Genomic DNA, 15,811 nt, shown 5'->3' on the forward strand with positions numbered 1-15,811 from the left:
ATAATCATTGATATTCTAGTTGGTTTAATTCAATAATGCAAAACATAACCGCCTCCCGGTTAGCTCAATGGATAGAGCGCTGGACTGTTGTGTGGGAGGTCAAGGGTTCGAGCCCCAGCCGGACCAACACTCAGGGTCTTAAAATAATTGAGAAGAATTTGCTGCCTTTCTATAATATCAAGAAATGGTTAGATATTCTAGCCTTCTCGGATAGGGATGAATAAATGGAGGTCCTGTCTCCTGCAGGGTTGGGGTAGGAGACGTTAATTTCCTACACATGAGATTACTGTGTGATGGATGTCCTCCCCTGGGGTGGGATGGGTGGGAAGGTGAGATCAATGGACTGAAGCGGCTGCCAGAGGCGCCTGATATGCTGACGTCCGTTCTCAACCTTAAACTGCACCCGTAATTTAGCCTTAGGCTGCAAGCGGTCAGAAACACTATATTAGTATTAGTATTAGTAAGTTCTGGTTTTTCGCATCGAGCATGAGGTCTATCTGTAATCCATGCGGAAGTAACGAAATGTCAATCACTCAACTAATAGAACAATTGAGTGAACTTCGTTTATTAATGTGAATAGTTAAGGTTTATAGTTTGCAAGATAGAGAATGTTAAGTGAATTTAAGGCTAAATGTATATTAGTTTACTTCTATCCAGAACCCTTTCTATCCCATCATCAGTATGCATATTCTCCACACTGTTCTCTATACATTCCCAAGATGCTGACAAGGAGAATTTGATTAAAAATCTTTAGTTAGTGATCATGTCCTTTATTCTTGTTAGTGATCTCAAATGTTTGATTAGGGGGTGTATTTGCAGGGAGAAATTAGTCAATGGTAACTCTGAGGGGTCAAAAAGTTAATGCAAAATTCATGATGAGAGATGGTTATATTATTCTCAGGAGAACTATAGGATGGGAGGCAGCTTTAAATGGCCAACAGTTTCTGAAGTGGCAGAATTCCGTATGAAAGCACGCCAAGTCATGTTGGATATCATTGAGAACACACCACTGGAACTGCCTGTTACTCAGGACAGCCAATGGGTAAAACTGTCTCAGGGTCTTGTTTTAACCCTCTCACTTCTGCTGATCTAATTGTTGCTTCATTCTCCTCACTGTCTTCCTATTTAAGCCCTGAGAATTTGGTATTTGATTATATCCCTTCATCACATTTCCGTTTGACAATATATTATTATTTTAAGCCTTTACTCCCTGACATCAGTATTCATATTCTCCATACTACGTATGATGCACGATCCTTCGCAGTAGATAGCGCTATTTATGCAGTAGCGAAAATTAGACCTGAAAAAAATCAGGCCTGTACGGGAGTCGAACCACTGACCTCTGCGCTACTAGTGCAGCGCTGCACTAGTATCGCAGAGGTCAGTGGTTCGACTCCCGTACAGGCCTGATTTTTTTCAGGTCTGATTTTCGCTATTGCATATATAGCGCTATCTACTGCAAAGGATCGTGCATCATACACATTTATACCGCAGTTCAAACTATATGAACTTCATATATCCACTGTATCTGATTTATCATCACGGGTTTATTACGAATCAACTTAACGGCCTGCTCCCAGTTGGCTTGTTAGCTCAATTGGTGGAGTGCTGCACTAGTATCGCAGAGGTCAGTGGTTCGACTCCCGTACAGGCCTGATTTTTTTCAGGTCTGACTTTCACTATTGCATAAATAGCGCTATCTACTGGGAAGGATCGTGCATCATACGTATTTATACCGCAGTTCGAAATATATGAACTTCATATATCCATTGTATTCACCATACTGTTCTCTATACATTTCCTAAGGTGTTGACAAGTAGAATTTGCTTAACAATCGAGAGCTTTTTTAGTTGGTGATCATTTCCTTACTGTATTTACCCATGTATAATGCGCACTTTTTTTCTACAAAAATAACCATCAAAACCGCGATGCATATTATACACGGATTCCATTGTTTGTCATGTACGTCCTAATTTGCATATGTAAAAAACACAACAAAAAAGTAACACATTTAAAGCTTTGATTAAATAACTTATTTTCAATAAAAAATTATAGGTGCATATTAAGTTTTTACTCTGAAATCAAGAGGAAGGACAAAAATCCCTAAATATTTTCGCAATTGTGCAAACAGGCACATGGATCAGATTTCAGAGTGAATATGCAAATTTGGCCGCATGTGAAGAGATCTCATGTTGCATGGAATTTTTCAGTGAGAAGCAAGAAGAAAGCAAGTGAGAAATATTTCAGGACAAAAACTTTATTTAAAGCAGTTCTTGATTTGCTGTAGTTACAAGTGAAAAATGCACGGTTCAGTTTCTTGTCTGTACAAAGTGCACACAGTGGAATTCATCGAGGTTCTATTGTTGTTTACTTTACTTTTATGGCCAGAAAATTGCATAGCATTAGTTTGAAAATTCTAAAAATATGACAACATGACACAAAATCTTCAATACTTTTCAGATATATTGTTGCTCACTCATAATATTTATCGGGCCATGGAATTGTCAATTAAGCCAGGCCTCGCTTAAAGTCCTAAAGTTTGATTTCAATAATGTCATAAATAACTAAGTAGCAAAAGATATTGATGTTAATGATATAGTAAATTTGTTCTATATTCTTGTTGTCTTATTAAATAATTTTACAAATATTTAACTTGTCTTTTTTTGCCGTGGAAAACTTTTTTCCCTATAAATTAGGTTAAAAACAAGGGTTTGCATTATACATGTGGGCGTGTATATATTATACACGGGTAAATACGGTGATTATTGTGATGTTTGAATGAGTAATTCAGGGGTGATATTGTTGGGAGAAATTAGGTGTTAGTCACTCTTAGGGGTTAATTAGAGTTGAGAAGTTGTATATTGATCACACCTGGTAAGGAAAGACCTTAGTTTTTATCACCCTTTGAATTTATGATTAAATGATTGTGTGCTGATCATATTATGTTTGGCAAAGGTGGTCTGATAGTGGGTGTCTTATCTTTATTTTAGTGGGCAGTTTTCATGGGATTTGAACATGAAAGGTATGGCATTTAAGATAAAGATGTATTTTTTTATAGCATTTGCTCTGTTGATTTTGCAATATGCTAATTAATCTCTAATACCTGAAATCCTTATAAGATGTATATTCCACCAGCTTCCTTTGAAATAAGGAAAGCAAGCAACTAGGTAAGATCTTTAATACAATTGAATTAATTGCCTGTATTTATTAAACTGACTGTAGAACGATAACAGCTTCTTTGTCACAAGTTTTTGACCTCCTTTTACTCTTCACCCTTTTACTTCCCACAAAATTATATTACACATGTATGTAAGAAGGCCATTTCACAGTTGTGTACTTAGCTGCCAAGCCTTTTATTTGGAGTGAATGCTTTTATCATAGCAAGGTCACAATTGGCCCCACTCCTGTTCAAAGGCTTGACAACCAAGCTAAGCATGCTACCATAAAATGGAATATTGCAGTTAACAATGCATAGATGCTGTTAAGGCAAATTACTTAATTTGGCCACTTTCGGGATTAAAAATTTAATTTCTTACTCCTGTAGAATTGTATTTGCTTGCATGTATTTTGATAATACATGGATATTTATTGAAGTTTGCTAGCTGTATATTAATTAATGATATGTTATATAACAATCAACCCATTTTTTTTGCTTTTTGCAAGGATCCACTTTGAGACCTCCTCAGTGTTGATTCGTCAGATGCCACTGGATCTTGTCAAGAAGCCCAAGGGATGGAAAAATGGACCATTGACTACAGGTAAAAATCATAGCTTGTACATAATTGTGATATCATGTAAGGCATTCATATGTTTGCTAACTACGTATGATTACTGGAAAGGCAGACATCATGTTGTGGGAGGAAAAAATTATATGGGATAGTTTTATTTAGCCAGGCAGTGTGCATGGTTGTTAGGAAAGAGTTAGATTCAGTTTTCAGGTAGCCAAGGTTGCGTATTTTGGCATAAAATTTAGTAGCAGAATACTAAAGAACTATTTGTGTATAATTAAGTTAGAAGTAAAGAATTAGAGGGTACACTGACATTTTTAATATATGTTTAACTCATGATATTAGCTATTCCAATATAACAGTCCCTTGGTATACGTAAAATGTATTACACCTTCTTGAGAGGATTGGATTACTTTAAACTTCATGTCATGAAAATGATAAGCTTTGTAAAATCTACTGCAAGATCTTAAATTGCTTCCAAAGCAGTTATTGTTTATGTGTTAGCAACTAAGTTGTCTGCTTAGTTGAAAACTTCATTGTGAACAAATTCATCTAAAACTGTTACAAATAAAAAGTGTTATCTATACATTACACTTAACTGAAAAGTTTCTCCAAAATGATATATGGCAACTACAGAGTATGTATGTTAATACAGGCCATTAACCTTAAAAAGGTTTTTTTTTTTATTATGGTTGCAATGCTTGGAAAATGACTGTTATATTGGAATAGTATGGAAACCCATAAGGTGTTCCTATAAAATATGAAACTCTATCAGTCTGTGGTGGGGCAAGGTAAGGGCCCCTTTCATATCTGAACTGCATCCTTGTGGGTCCTAAAATGTGTTCATCTCTGGTTCCCATGAAAAATGGCCCGACCTTAGCCTTCTGTTATCCTGGAAACTGGTCTCGTAACAAGGTGCCTACAGATTTGTGCCCATGCATAGCTGGAACAGAACACTTACTTTGTCTCGACTACCAGTTCACTGTCTCACAGAATGAAATCCATCCTTCGTGAGGTATCTGTATCACAATGGTGGAATGATTCAAACATTCTCATCAAATGTAAAGTGTTACACAAATGCACAACTATAGCAAATACATAACACAACCTGAAGAGAATAGAGCTTGTAACTCAACTCTCACTGAAATTGTCCATTGTTCTTTGAGGATTATGCAAAATGCACCAAAAGTGTCCAGGAGGAAAATTATCACTCCAAGAAATTAGTGATCTTAAAACATCCAAGTGTAAATTAGGTGCTAACAAATTATTCTGAACAAAAATTGAAAGCAGACTGACTAATTTTAAATGGAGACTAAAACTTAACAATTGGAGCAAACTGGTTAGAATTATTGCTTTGTGATACAACTGAATACTCAAATTCAATTGGCCCTTAATTACTTTTCGAGTTTGACACATACTGATCATTGTTGCTAATGAAAACAAATGCCTGTCACAGCAAAATACATTGCACATGCATTCCTTGTTTTGAAATCTATTTCCAAAAGGAAGTGAAAACTGGCTGCTGCTTCAAATTTTTTTTGCAGTCATCACTGTTTTCATTGTTTGAAACTGAATGTTTAAAGAAAATTTTACTGGACTGTCTACCAAAAAACTGCTTTTAAAATGCACCCAAAGTTTTTGACTAAACAGTAATGGATTGTCCAAAATGCAGAATTTACAAAACACTAGAGATTCTTGCCAGGTTTTTTTTCTTTTTTCAAATTTGGGTGTGGGGAAAAATTAACAAACACAAAATTGATCTTGTGTGAAGTGGGTTGAGTTGAAGGAATGGTTTGCAGAAAAAGTGGGATTTAAAGTGAGAAAAAATCAATTTGAAAGAGTGGAATTTATGAGATAGCAGAAACTAGAGGGGAAGGGTGGGAGGAATTGACTGGGAGGGGGGTGATGGGGGGCTATCATGTGTACTGTACAAAGAGGAGAGCAGAGAGGAATGGTTGAGTGACTTAGAGGAGATTTATTGTCAAGGATAATTTATGTCCATCCCTTTACCTGTTTCATTGGATTTTAAGGTGGGTCCCGAGTATCTTAAACCTTCCTATGTCTCCATTTTAATCTTTTTTGAAAACCTGGCAAGAATTTAAAATTTCAATAGGAAAAGATTTGTGGGTTTCATTTACCAAGAGGATCTTGAGCTCCATCTTCTCTCCCACGGGAATTCCACATTTCCGGTGTGTTATAAACGAAATAGTGTTTTTTGTAAAATCATGTATGATACCAACTATCAGGCGATCCTGTGTCGTCCAATCCACTGATTGAAATAACAGAGCGGGCTGTGAGCATGGGCAAACCAGAAAACTTTCCATCATATGGCTGGGACAACGAATATGGCGAATGGAATGTCAAGTGAGTTAGCAGGGTCTGAGAAACGGTGCATGATCTGTTAGAATTGACAGTCAAAGAGTGATCTTTCCACCTTTATTTCACTATCACAGTAACACCATGGCAAAACTGACCCATCAGTTCTCTCTGACTGATCAGTTTTCATGAACCAGACTGAAAACACCCAAAGGACAGACAATTCCTCTCTTTACCTGAACTGCTTATGACAGCTGTTTATCCTATCGTAAGTCCTTGCTATGGACAAAAGTCCATTTCAGGACTTTTTTCACTCAAACAATCAGACTCGCGAACTAGACATCCGACAACTGACATCTGTACAGACAACTCCTCACTTGATTCTGCTGATGGTAATAAGGTTATCCTTAAACATCACGCAGTCCTCATGCTATGGACATCTCAGGACTTTGCTCACTTAGACAATCAGACTACAAGACCAAACATTTTACTGCCCTCAAGTTGTTACTCTAGTAGAAATATGTGAATTGTGACAGTTGAATAAATGTCACAAACTACAACTTTGGAAGAATTAACTTATTGTGGAAGTTGATTATAAATATGTCTGTCCCATTAGCTGTGGATTAGTGAGTTTGAATCTTTGTTAAACAACACTTAATTGTCTGATGTTGTTTTATAATCCATTGTTGTGCTGTTTTTGTTGCCATCCATTGTTTGTGTGTTGTCTTTGTTGCTATTAATATTGTGTGCACCAAGGTTGATTAAGCTGCAGCATATTTTAATCATTGCAAATATAAAATAATTTAATGGTAAGCTACTTTTTATCCCTAATTGCAATGTTTCTTAATTTTGTAAACTTTGTTTTAATTACCTTGCTATAATAATTAATTTAAATATAAAATTATTTACTAGTAAAATGAATGTAGTTAAAATTTTTAAGCCTGAAAATCATCAAAATTACCTAGTACCATCTTGCAAATCAGTTTCGTATGATCATTCATAGTAATTGGGTACTTAAAGTTTTTTTGATTGAAAACTACTTAAAAAATTAGTCATGGAAAATACCATTGTTTAAGAGCTGTATTCAATACATATATAAAGCAGTTTCTGAGTTTACTGTATGAAAATTGTGGGTAAAATGGTATTGTAGCTAAACATAATATTCAAAGTTATTAATTCTAAGAAAAAGGTGAGTGGATGCTTTTTATTTTTAGTATGAAATGTATATATATTTGGTTACCAGTTTGTTACTTTGAATGTCAATTAATCAGTCTTAGGTTTTATTTACCTTATTAATAATTATTTATTGTTATAAATAGAAAAACTGTCAGCCAAGTGTTAAAATATTGTAAATATTATTGGTAATTTGTGAAAGTTTTCAATGGCAGTAACTTTGGTCAATTACTGTATATAACACTCAGTGGTCAGAGTTGGGTTGTTCAAAAGGGGTTAATGTTAACCCAGGATTAGAAGTTAACCTTGGGTTTAATTTCCTATGCAGAAGAGTGCTTATAAGAGCGAAGGCTTTGTTGGTTCTTCTCTCGATATGACTTGAAACTATTAGGACAAAATACAAAAAAAATCCCTTTACAGAGCTATAAAACTAACTTAAAAGTAAAAATTCATACTAGCCCTGGGTTAAGTTATCCGTGTTTTGAACAACTCGGCCCAGTATTTTACATGCTTTATATAATTATGCATATTTTAAATAACTATCTAATTTTTGGTAGCTTTTCAATATTGATTTGGAAGAGATGAAAAAGAATATAAAATTTAGGGGAATTTTATAAACATCTTGTTGTAAACATTGTGTGTTTTGTGTTGGTGTCATTTAAATGACAAGGTAATTACTATTTCTAATTCCTAAAAAATTGTTCCATGCATGCAGCAAACTGACATCTATCATTCTTTCCCTAGGGTTCCACCTTTCAGGGCTTCCAAGTATCTAATCACCAACTGGGAGTATTTGGAGTTTGTGAATGATGGGGGCTATGAAGATTCCAAGTACTGGACTGACGAAGGTTGGAATTGTTTACTAGCTGTCTCGTCAAGCCCTCTTTGTTCAATTGTAGACATAACTTTGAAATGACATTCGCCTTTGATTTCCTTGATAATGACAGCTTGATTTCTGAGTAAATTTGTTGTCGGTTTAAGAGGAATAAAACAGTTGAATTCAGCCCAAAATGGAAAGAAAAAATGTCAGAATTAAATATCTTAGTTTGAACTCAAATGTAGATTTAAAACCGACTTTTTTGTATGTGGTTTAATCTACAAAATTTTTGCTCAAATTTTGAATCAAAATTGCTCATGTTTTGGTGTTTGACACAACTGCCAAATCATAACTATTTAACCACTTAGGGTGAAGAGCCTCCAATTTCCCTCTCAATATTACTTTTGAGTCATATATTCAGGTCACAAGAATAATGGAAATGATCACCTTGAATAAAAAAGATCTTATTTTAATTCTTCTCGAATGTACATACAAAATAGTTAGAGAACAGAATGGATAATATACATATTGATGTTGGGATGGAAAGGGTTAATATTGTGGAATATGGTTCATCGTATTGAACTCACTGGTAGTGAAGAAAACAGATACTTAAGACAGACACTGAGGTGTCTAAGGTGAACATTTTCCAGTAATTAGAGTACATGTAACTTTGAGATGGAGAGATTGATGAATTTCTTATTTTGTTTTAGGCTGGAAGTGGAAACAGTTCCGCAAATTGCATCATCCTACTTTTTGGGTTTGTGGACAGAAGTGCAAATCTGGTTGTGGTGGAGACCTAGCAACTTACTCTCACTGTAACTTAGAAAGTGATGTCAATCATAACATGAATGGGCATCATAATGGTTTTGCCAATGGTGTTGCCAATGGTGTTGCCAATGGTGTTGCCAATGGTTTTGCCAATGGTTTTGCCAATGGAGTTGCAGATGGAGTTACCAATGGTGTTGCCAATGGACTTGCTAATGGTGTTGCTAATGGTGCCATTAATGGGTTTGCTAATGGTGTCTTGAATGGTGATCATCAGAACAACTTGACACATGCAAATGGTGGCTCAGAGGAGATGGAACGTCCTTACAAGTGAGTCAGAGAAGTTTTGATGTAAGAAAATTTGATGTCTGACTCACACCAACTGGTTCAGGATGCTACTTCTTGTTTTTTGGCAAGCAAGGGACACCTGTTGTACCCAACAGGTGTCAAACTTTGTCCTCTCTTCACTCTTTGCAGCTATCCCGGTTAGCTCAGTGGATAGAGCACGGGACTGTTGTGCGGGAGGTCGAGGGTTCGAGCCTCGGCCAGACCAACACTCAGGGTCTTAAAATAATAGAGAAGAATTTGCTACCTTTCTATAACATCAAGAAAAAATTAATGGTTAGATATTCTAGTCTTCTCGGATAGGGACGAATAAATGGAGGTCCCGTCTCCTTCAGGGTTGCGGTAGGAGACATTAATTTCCCACACACGAGATTACTGTGTGATGGATGTCCTCCCCTGGGGTGGGATGGGTGGACTAGCACGAATGGTTCCTATGTTCCTTTCTAGTCCTTCCCACTGCTAAACTTAATGCAGTGAAAATGGAATAAATTAGATCATGCTGTGTTTATTTAGTGAATACCTGGCAGAAGCCGAAGTTCATATTTTATATATGATTTAGATGAATGTAATATAACCTTTGACGATAACCCTTACACGTAAAGCTGACTAGTCTCCTTTTTTAGTGGTTTTAAAAATAATTATGTCTTCTTTTGTATCTTTTTGCTCGAACAAACAGGTACCGTGCAATGTTCGAGGTGATAGACATGCCCATGGACTGGCCTGCAGAAGTGAACTACCATGAAGCTAAAGCTTTCTGTGCTTGGAAAGGTCCAGACTACCGTCTGCCTACAGAAGCTGAACATCATGCCATGCGAGGACCCCAGGTTAGGCTTTGCCAGTCTTGTCAGCAAAACTTAGTTTCAAAGTCGCTGTTCCTTTGCACCAACGCTGTTGCGTTCATAGTCCAGGGTTTTTAGTTGTCCTACACTGAAATTAAAAAAAAAAAATCCTTTTTTATTTTCCAGAAATCTCCTTCAGAGGGTACTATTTGCGACATTATCTACCAAGATAATATTAAAGCCAACATCAATATGGCTTATGGCTCATCCACTGTAAGTCTTTTTGATTATTACGTTCGATTAATTCCGTGACATTTAAAATGGAAGTACAGTCGATTATATGAGTTATTTGAAGATGGTTTATTCCCTTTACTTCGTCTAACTTATGTAATATATATACCTTATTATAGGAAACTAACAATGCAATTTATTAACGCGATTTTACAAAATTCGCGTTAATTTAATGTATCTTAATTAATGTCGCTGTAAATTTAATGCACGCAATTTTACAACATTGTTATTTTAAAGCACCTTTATCTGCTAAAAGCTAACTTCTGTAAATGCTTCATTTTCTCCATGAGACATGTGTATGTTGAGATTTTGCCAGTGTAGCAAGTTTGTGTTTCTGCATCAAACTGCGGTTTGGTTTCCGTCAATCAAACGAGTGAGCAGCACTTGGTGATTTCGCGGAGGCTTTGAAAGATCTTTTGAATTGATAGGGTCTAGTTAAGCTTCAAAACCAAATTTTCGGCTTTAACGAAAACTTGGAAACATCCGTGGACTTGTCTTGGAGGGTTTTATCGACATAGGCCAAAATGCAGTTTGGCGTTCAGAAATGTAAAGTGCGAGTTTGCAGAGTTATGAAAATCGCAGTAAATAAAGCAAGATGCTTATCAAAAAATTCGCGTTAATTTAGTGTAACGTTAATTTTCTTCGCGTTGTCAACGTGCATTGTTGATTACCTATAATACGGTATATATTATATATTTTCTTTTATTTTTTTCGGTTTAAGCCTGTTAACTTGTTCCCGCCTTCCAAAGCTGGATTTTGCGATGTCTCTGGAAATGTATGGGAGTGGTGTGAAGACCATTTTAACGGACTTAAAGATTTCAAACCTCACATACTTTATGATGACTTTTCCACGCCATGTTTTGATGGAAGACACAACATGATCATGGTAAGTAACGTTTCACCGCATCCCACCTCCGTGCCTTCTAAGGACCAATCAGAATGATCGGGGAATTCAATCCCAAGGGACTAGAATTTCCCCCTCCCCTTATTTCAGTTCGGTTTATTAGTTTGTGCTGTTTTTTAGACATTCGAATTTTTTTTTCGTCAGGGTGGCAGCTGGGTTTCCACGGGAGGTGAGGCATCACGATTTTCTCGCTACGCTTTCCGCCGTCATTTCTTCCAACATCTTGGTTTCAGACTTGTGCAGTCCATTGCGGATAGTCCACCAGTACGTTTGGTTGGGACTCCTGTGTTTGTGCTTGGAGTTGGTGTAGAAGGTGGGTATACAGTGGTTGTAATACTATTCTCCCTCACTGGTACTCGGAACTATGTCAGGACCAGTGCAACTACGTACTTACCCCTCCCCTAACCCAACGATACCTAACTGATAATGTTGGAGCTGATGATGGTTTAGTGGAGGGGTGAGTGCGCAGTTTGTCAGATATTAACAGTGACCATGATACTGTGCAAACCCCTAGCTATGCTGTTGGTGATACTCGATTTTAGAACTAAAGCAAGGACTCAGTGAATCCACGTAAAGTTGAGTGGGTTGGGATGGCTGTGGCCATATAATCGAAGATATCGACCACAAAAGGATTGCATCTCGTCAGAAGAACTTTTCAATAATTTTGCTCTTTGATCTGACTGTTTGTTGAATTTTCTTTACATTTGTAATATGATGTCAAGCTTTCAGGTGATGAGGAATGAGAAAATGATATGAAAGGGGATGTTGTCCTGATACAACATCAAATTCTCATAAGCAACCAAATGAAGGCTAAAGTTCAGAATACCCGGCCACTCAGAATAGCGTCTAGTGTCTTATGCATCGTTCTACAAAGCCTCCCGACACATGTAAATGAGGTGGACGGGTATTCTGAAGTTGCTCCAAAATGGAAATTTTCGGGCTCCGGCTAGGAAAGTTAGCTGTTTTATCGTCGCAGCTTGGGCAGCATATAAGAAGTTCGTTCAATTATAGTTTTGAGGGATTTAAACCTTTATACCCTGACATCGGAACGCATATTCTACATACCGCCTCCCGGTTAGCTCAATGGATAGAGCACTGGAATGTTGTGCGGGAGGTCGAGGGTTCGAGCCCCGTCCGGACTAACACTCAAAGTCTTAAAATAATCGAGAAGAATTTGCTACCTTTCTATAACATCAAGAAATGGTTAGATATTCTAGTCTTCTCGGATAGAGACGAATAAATGGAGGTCCCGTCTCGAGAGCCTCTTTACATTCTTGTAACCCTCCATGTTTCATTCAGGGGTGTTACTGTGGGGAGAAATTGGATGCTATATGCTCTTAGGGATGCAAGGGTTCAATTTTCTTGCACTGTCCAGGAACACTCTGGGCCACTGAGTGCATGTAGGTATCCATTTGCCAAGGTTGTCTTTTTTGTTCATTCGCATCTTCTGTAATTCACCTCAGACAATCCTTCGACTGTGCCTGGCATTGACAGCAGTGCGTATTACTGCACCACCAATCCACAATACCATGATGATGCGGAAGAGTTTCTGCTGAGCGAGATCTCGTCACACTATGGGGATCTTTTGGTGAGTCCTACATGCATGACAGGTGCACTATGTTCTCAGGCCAATATAAAATGGTTTCCAGGCTTCACACGACTCGTTGGTCTGTGCCTAAAATCAAGAACATTTAGCAAACCATGATCAACGATGGCATACCCCAGGGGAAGGAGCGGAGAGAGAGAGAGCCCGTGTCCTCTCTCTTTGAGAGATAAACAACAACAGACACGTTCAGCAACATACAAGCCATAAAATTCAGGTGGTAAAACGTGCGAATGCATAGAAATGCATTGCAAAAAAACCTTTTTGAGTGCTATCTGATCATTCGCCGATCCTTTCTCCAGTGAAACAAGCCACTCGACGTAGGATGTGAGGAAATTCGTAACCATTCCCCTCCTCCTTTTAAAGATCCCACGTCTCGGACATGTACTTCAATTCTCCTTGCAGTGTAAATACCGCACCAAACAGGCGTCACTGAAAAGTAAATAACAAATACTGTACACGACAAAATTCAAGACTTTCCCTCCCTTCTTTAGAGTAGGTGACTTCTGAATGTCATGTGTCGTGGACCCGGCTTTATTAGAATCATTTTATGTTTGATCCACAATTCGTATGTTTGTTTTCAGGGAATGGAAAACAACGTACAAGAGCGCGAGGAGCTTGTGCAGATGTGTGTGGAAGCCATACAAAAGTGCGATTACCCTGTGAAGAACGCTCTAGAAATCATGTGCTCTGTAGGGCGACTCTCGTATGAACTGAGCAGGCACTTTGAGCAGGCGAGTCTAGAATTTTCGATTTAGCTAGTATACAGCAATTTCCGATTGAGCATCGAAAGTAATCCGAGAGTGCTTTAGTTTGATTTACTTCGCTCTGTAATTGGTCCAGAAAACTCGTGCCACTCTCTCAACCAATCAGATTCCCGCGTTTTCCCACGCTTAAGACAGTTTGAGATACAATGAAATATATGAAGTTAATATATTGGTTGTTTTTACTTTGAGTAGTTATTGGCTGCCAAGGGTATATTTGTTTCTTCTGATTGGGCGTTACGAACACTTTAGTTTGGGTTTTACGACACTCAGTCGAGAAGCGCTTTAAGACATTAACCTGCTTTCAAACTTGCGCTCAAAAGGGTTTTAGGATCAAGGGTTGTAAAACCAAAGGACTACTACTACTGAGAACAAAGGGAAACATCCTAAGGAAACAATGAAATCTCACAGTTAACACACCGAACCGAAGCCGGGAAATAACTTTTTTATTTTATCCTCGATAAAAGGGGAAAAAAAACTTACGAAAGCGTTACTGTGAGGTAGAATCCCCGCTGTACTGTGAACCAAACTGACTGCAGGAAGGGCTTACGCTTGAAACGGCAGCTTTGGAAACTCCACAGTGACCAATTTAGACTGTCGACTCAGTTGATAAAACCAAGTTATCTTGTAAAACTCCCCAGTGACGCAGCACCACAGTTTCTTTAGAAACTTAGCTCCCTTATTCATTTGAGTCGAGGGATGTCTTTACTATTCCCTCTCGGAAGAAAGTAATTGTTTTTCTATCCCTTGCAGGTGATTGCCATCGATCATAGTGGGCGTCTGCTCGATGCAGCCCTTAAGATTCAGCAAGGAAAATCTTTGGAGATCACCAGCGCCCTGGACAAACATTTACCCGGTATTCCTCTGAACAAGATCGTAGCTAATACTGAGAAAGTGATGTTCCAACAGGTTAGTAGTACTTAATTGCAAGACCTCTGCGGCTCTGATTGTTAGAATTTGTTCAGGTGTTACTCTGGTGATGAGTTGATATTGCGTGACGCATTTTTTATTTGGATGCTACGGAGGTGATGGTCTCTTGCGCAGTCGTTTGAACTTGTCAGAAAAGAGCAGACTGTGTGACGTGACCAAACAAAGGCTGCAAAGGAGATTATTGAAGTAAAAGTCGTCCTTACTTTTAATCCGGAAAACGGCTGAAAGTTATATCCGAGTTGCTGTTCGTTGTTACTTTGAATCACTAAAGGAAACTACGTTCTGGTAAGATAATGTATTGTTCGTTTGTTTGTTTTATTTGTTTGCTTAATTTAAAATTCAAATATTTTCGTCCATAGTTCACCTGGCTGCCAAATGAGATTGGAACTTATGACGTCATTGTCATGTCTTGTCTTCACCGTCTGGCCAATGTTAAAGGTAAATGAACCTTATCCTGGCAGAATTCATCTTAATGTCTGCGAATTTAGCCGTTACTGGGATTCAACTTGACATACCTTTTTTTAGTTTTTAAACTCTTTAACTCCCAGAAGTGATTATAATCCAAGTTTTCCCTTTGATATTCGTGCATTATCCAGTAAAGAGAATATGCGAACTTATCAGGTAGAAGTTGTTATCTTGATCTAACACCAAATTCTCGTAACTAATTTACAAGGAAATGTGTAGCAGCTAGATGGGAGAATTAACAATCAGATCTTGGAAGTAAAAGGTTAAGAGTCTCTATACAGATATAAACCATTTTCGCAAACTATATCTGCGCTGAATTCTTGAACTGTATTCTGCATCAGGTATAGTTCAAAACCGATTTTTTTTTAATCGCGATATGCCTTTATCAAGGGTCAACAAAAACCGGGCCAGTCAAATCACAATTAAAAGCGCTCCAAACTTGGTTATGAAACTCGTGCCATGCTCCCAACCAATCGGATGCAAGACTTAAACCCATCGCCACTTGGCCACTCGCGTTTTTCCCGCGCTTCAGGACTTATATAACATAACGTATCTATTCAAGATGAAGAAACAAAAGTTATAGAAGGAAAACTGGAATAAAAGATAAAAACAGGCATAACCTATGTACAATATAAAACATTCAAGAACTATTTACAATTTGCATATTTGTTTGGTTCTCTTTGATTTCTCAATGCCTTTTTGAGACCTTTACCTTACTTCTGATTTGCTGTCGTGAAAATGTCAGTTTTGGTGTTGTTACATTGGGTTGAAAAGGGTTCTAACGATGAGTGTATTTTTTCTGTGTTTACGTAGCGTGGTTGATCCGCCTATGGGACATCATTAGTCCAAAAGGTCTTTTGATCATCAAGACTAACATCACATGGGATCTTGAATCACTGAAAGCTGTGCTCGGAAACAAGTAATGGCTGTC

At 37.7% G+C, this 15,811-nt stretch overlaps 1 protein-coding gene and 1 long non-coding RNA gene across 4 annotated transcripts in view; one reads left to right on the plus strand and one right to left on the minus strand.

Annotated features, from left to right (window-relative positions):
* Window positions 1–15,811, plus strand: part of LOC111334145 (uncharacterized) — a 32,834-nt gene that overhangs the window by 15,228 nt on the left and 1,795 nt on the right. For all 3 annotated transcript variants that reach the window (XM_088739311.1, XM_088739313.1, XM_088739312.1), the window contains 15 exons: window positions 902–1,042; window positions 2,991–3,022; window positions 3,664–3,758; window positions 5,975–6,092; window positions 7,962–8,065; window positions 8,745–9,129; window positions 9,821–9,968; window positions 10,110–10,196; window positions 10,936–11,100; window positions 11,263–11,431; window positions 12,582–12,706; window positions 13,306–13,455; window positions 14,239–14,394; window positions 14,775–14,853; window positions 15,694–15,799. In XM_088739311.1, the coding sequence (XP_088595437.1) occupies window positions 902–1,042; window positions 2,991–3,022; window positions 3,664–3,758; window positions 5,975–6,092; window positions 7,962–8,065; window positions 8,745–9,129; window positions 9,821–9,968; window positions 10,110–10,196; window positions 10,936–11,100; window positions 11,263–11,431; window positions 12,582–12,706; window positions 13,306–13,455; window positions 14,239–14,394; window positions 14,775–14,853; window positions 15,694–15,799 (2,060 nt within the window). The remainder of the gene's footprint in view (window positions 1–901; window positions 1,043–2,990; window positions 3,023–3,663; window positions 3,759–5,974; window positions 6,093–7,961; window positions 8,066–8,744; window positions 9,130–9,820; window positions 9,969–10,109; window positions 10,197–10,935; window positions 11,101–11,262; window positions 11,432–12,581; window positions 12,707–13,305; window positions 13,456–14,238; window positions 14,395–14,774; window positions 14,854–15,693; window positions 15,800–15,811) is intronic.
* On the minus strand, window positions 12,673–14,045 carry LOC148719863 (uncharacterized). Its single transcript, XR_015993381.1, has 3 exons — window positions 13,969–14,045; window positions 12,982–13,153; window positions 12,673–12,793 (listed from the first exon to the last, which is right to left on the minus strand). It is a non-coding gene; the product is annotated as an uncharacterized LOC148719863 (long non-coding RNA).

The sequence above is a fragment of the Stylophora pistillata genome, chromosome 11 (assembly GCF_964205215.1).
Source record: "Stylophora pistillata chromosome 11, jaStyPist1.2, whole genome shotgun sequence".
In the NCBI taxonomy this organism is placed as follows: Eukaryota; Metazoa; Cnidaria; class Anthozoa; order Scleractinia; family Pocilloporidae; genus Stylophora; species Stylophora pistillata.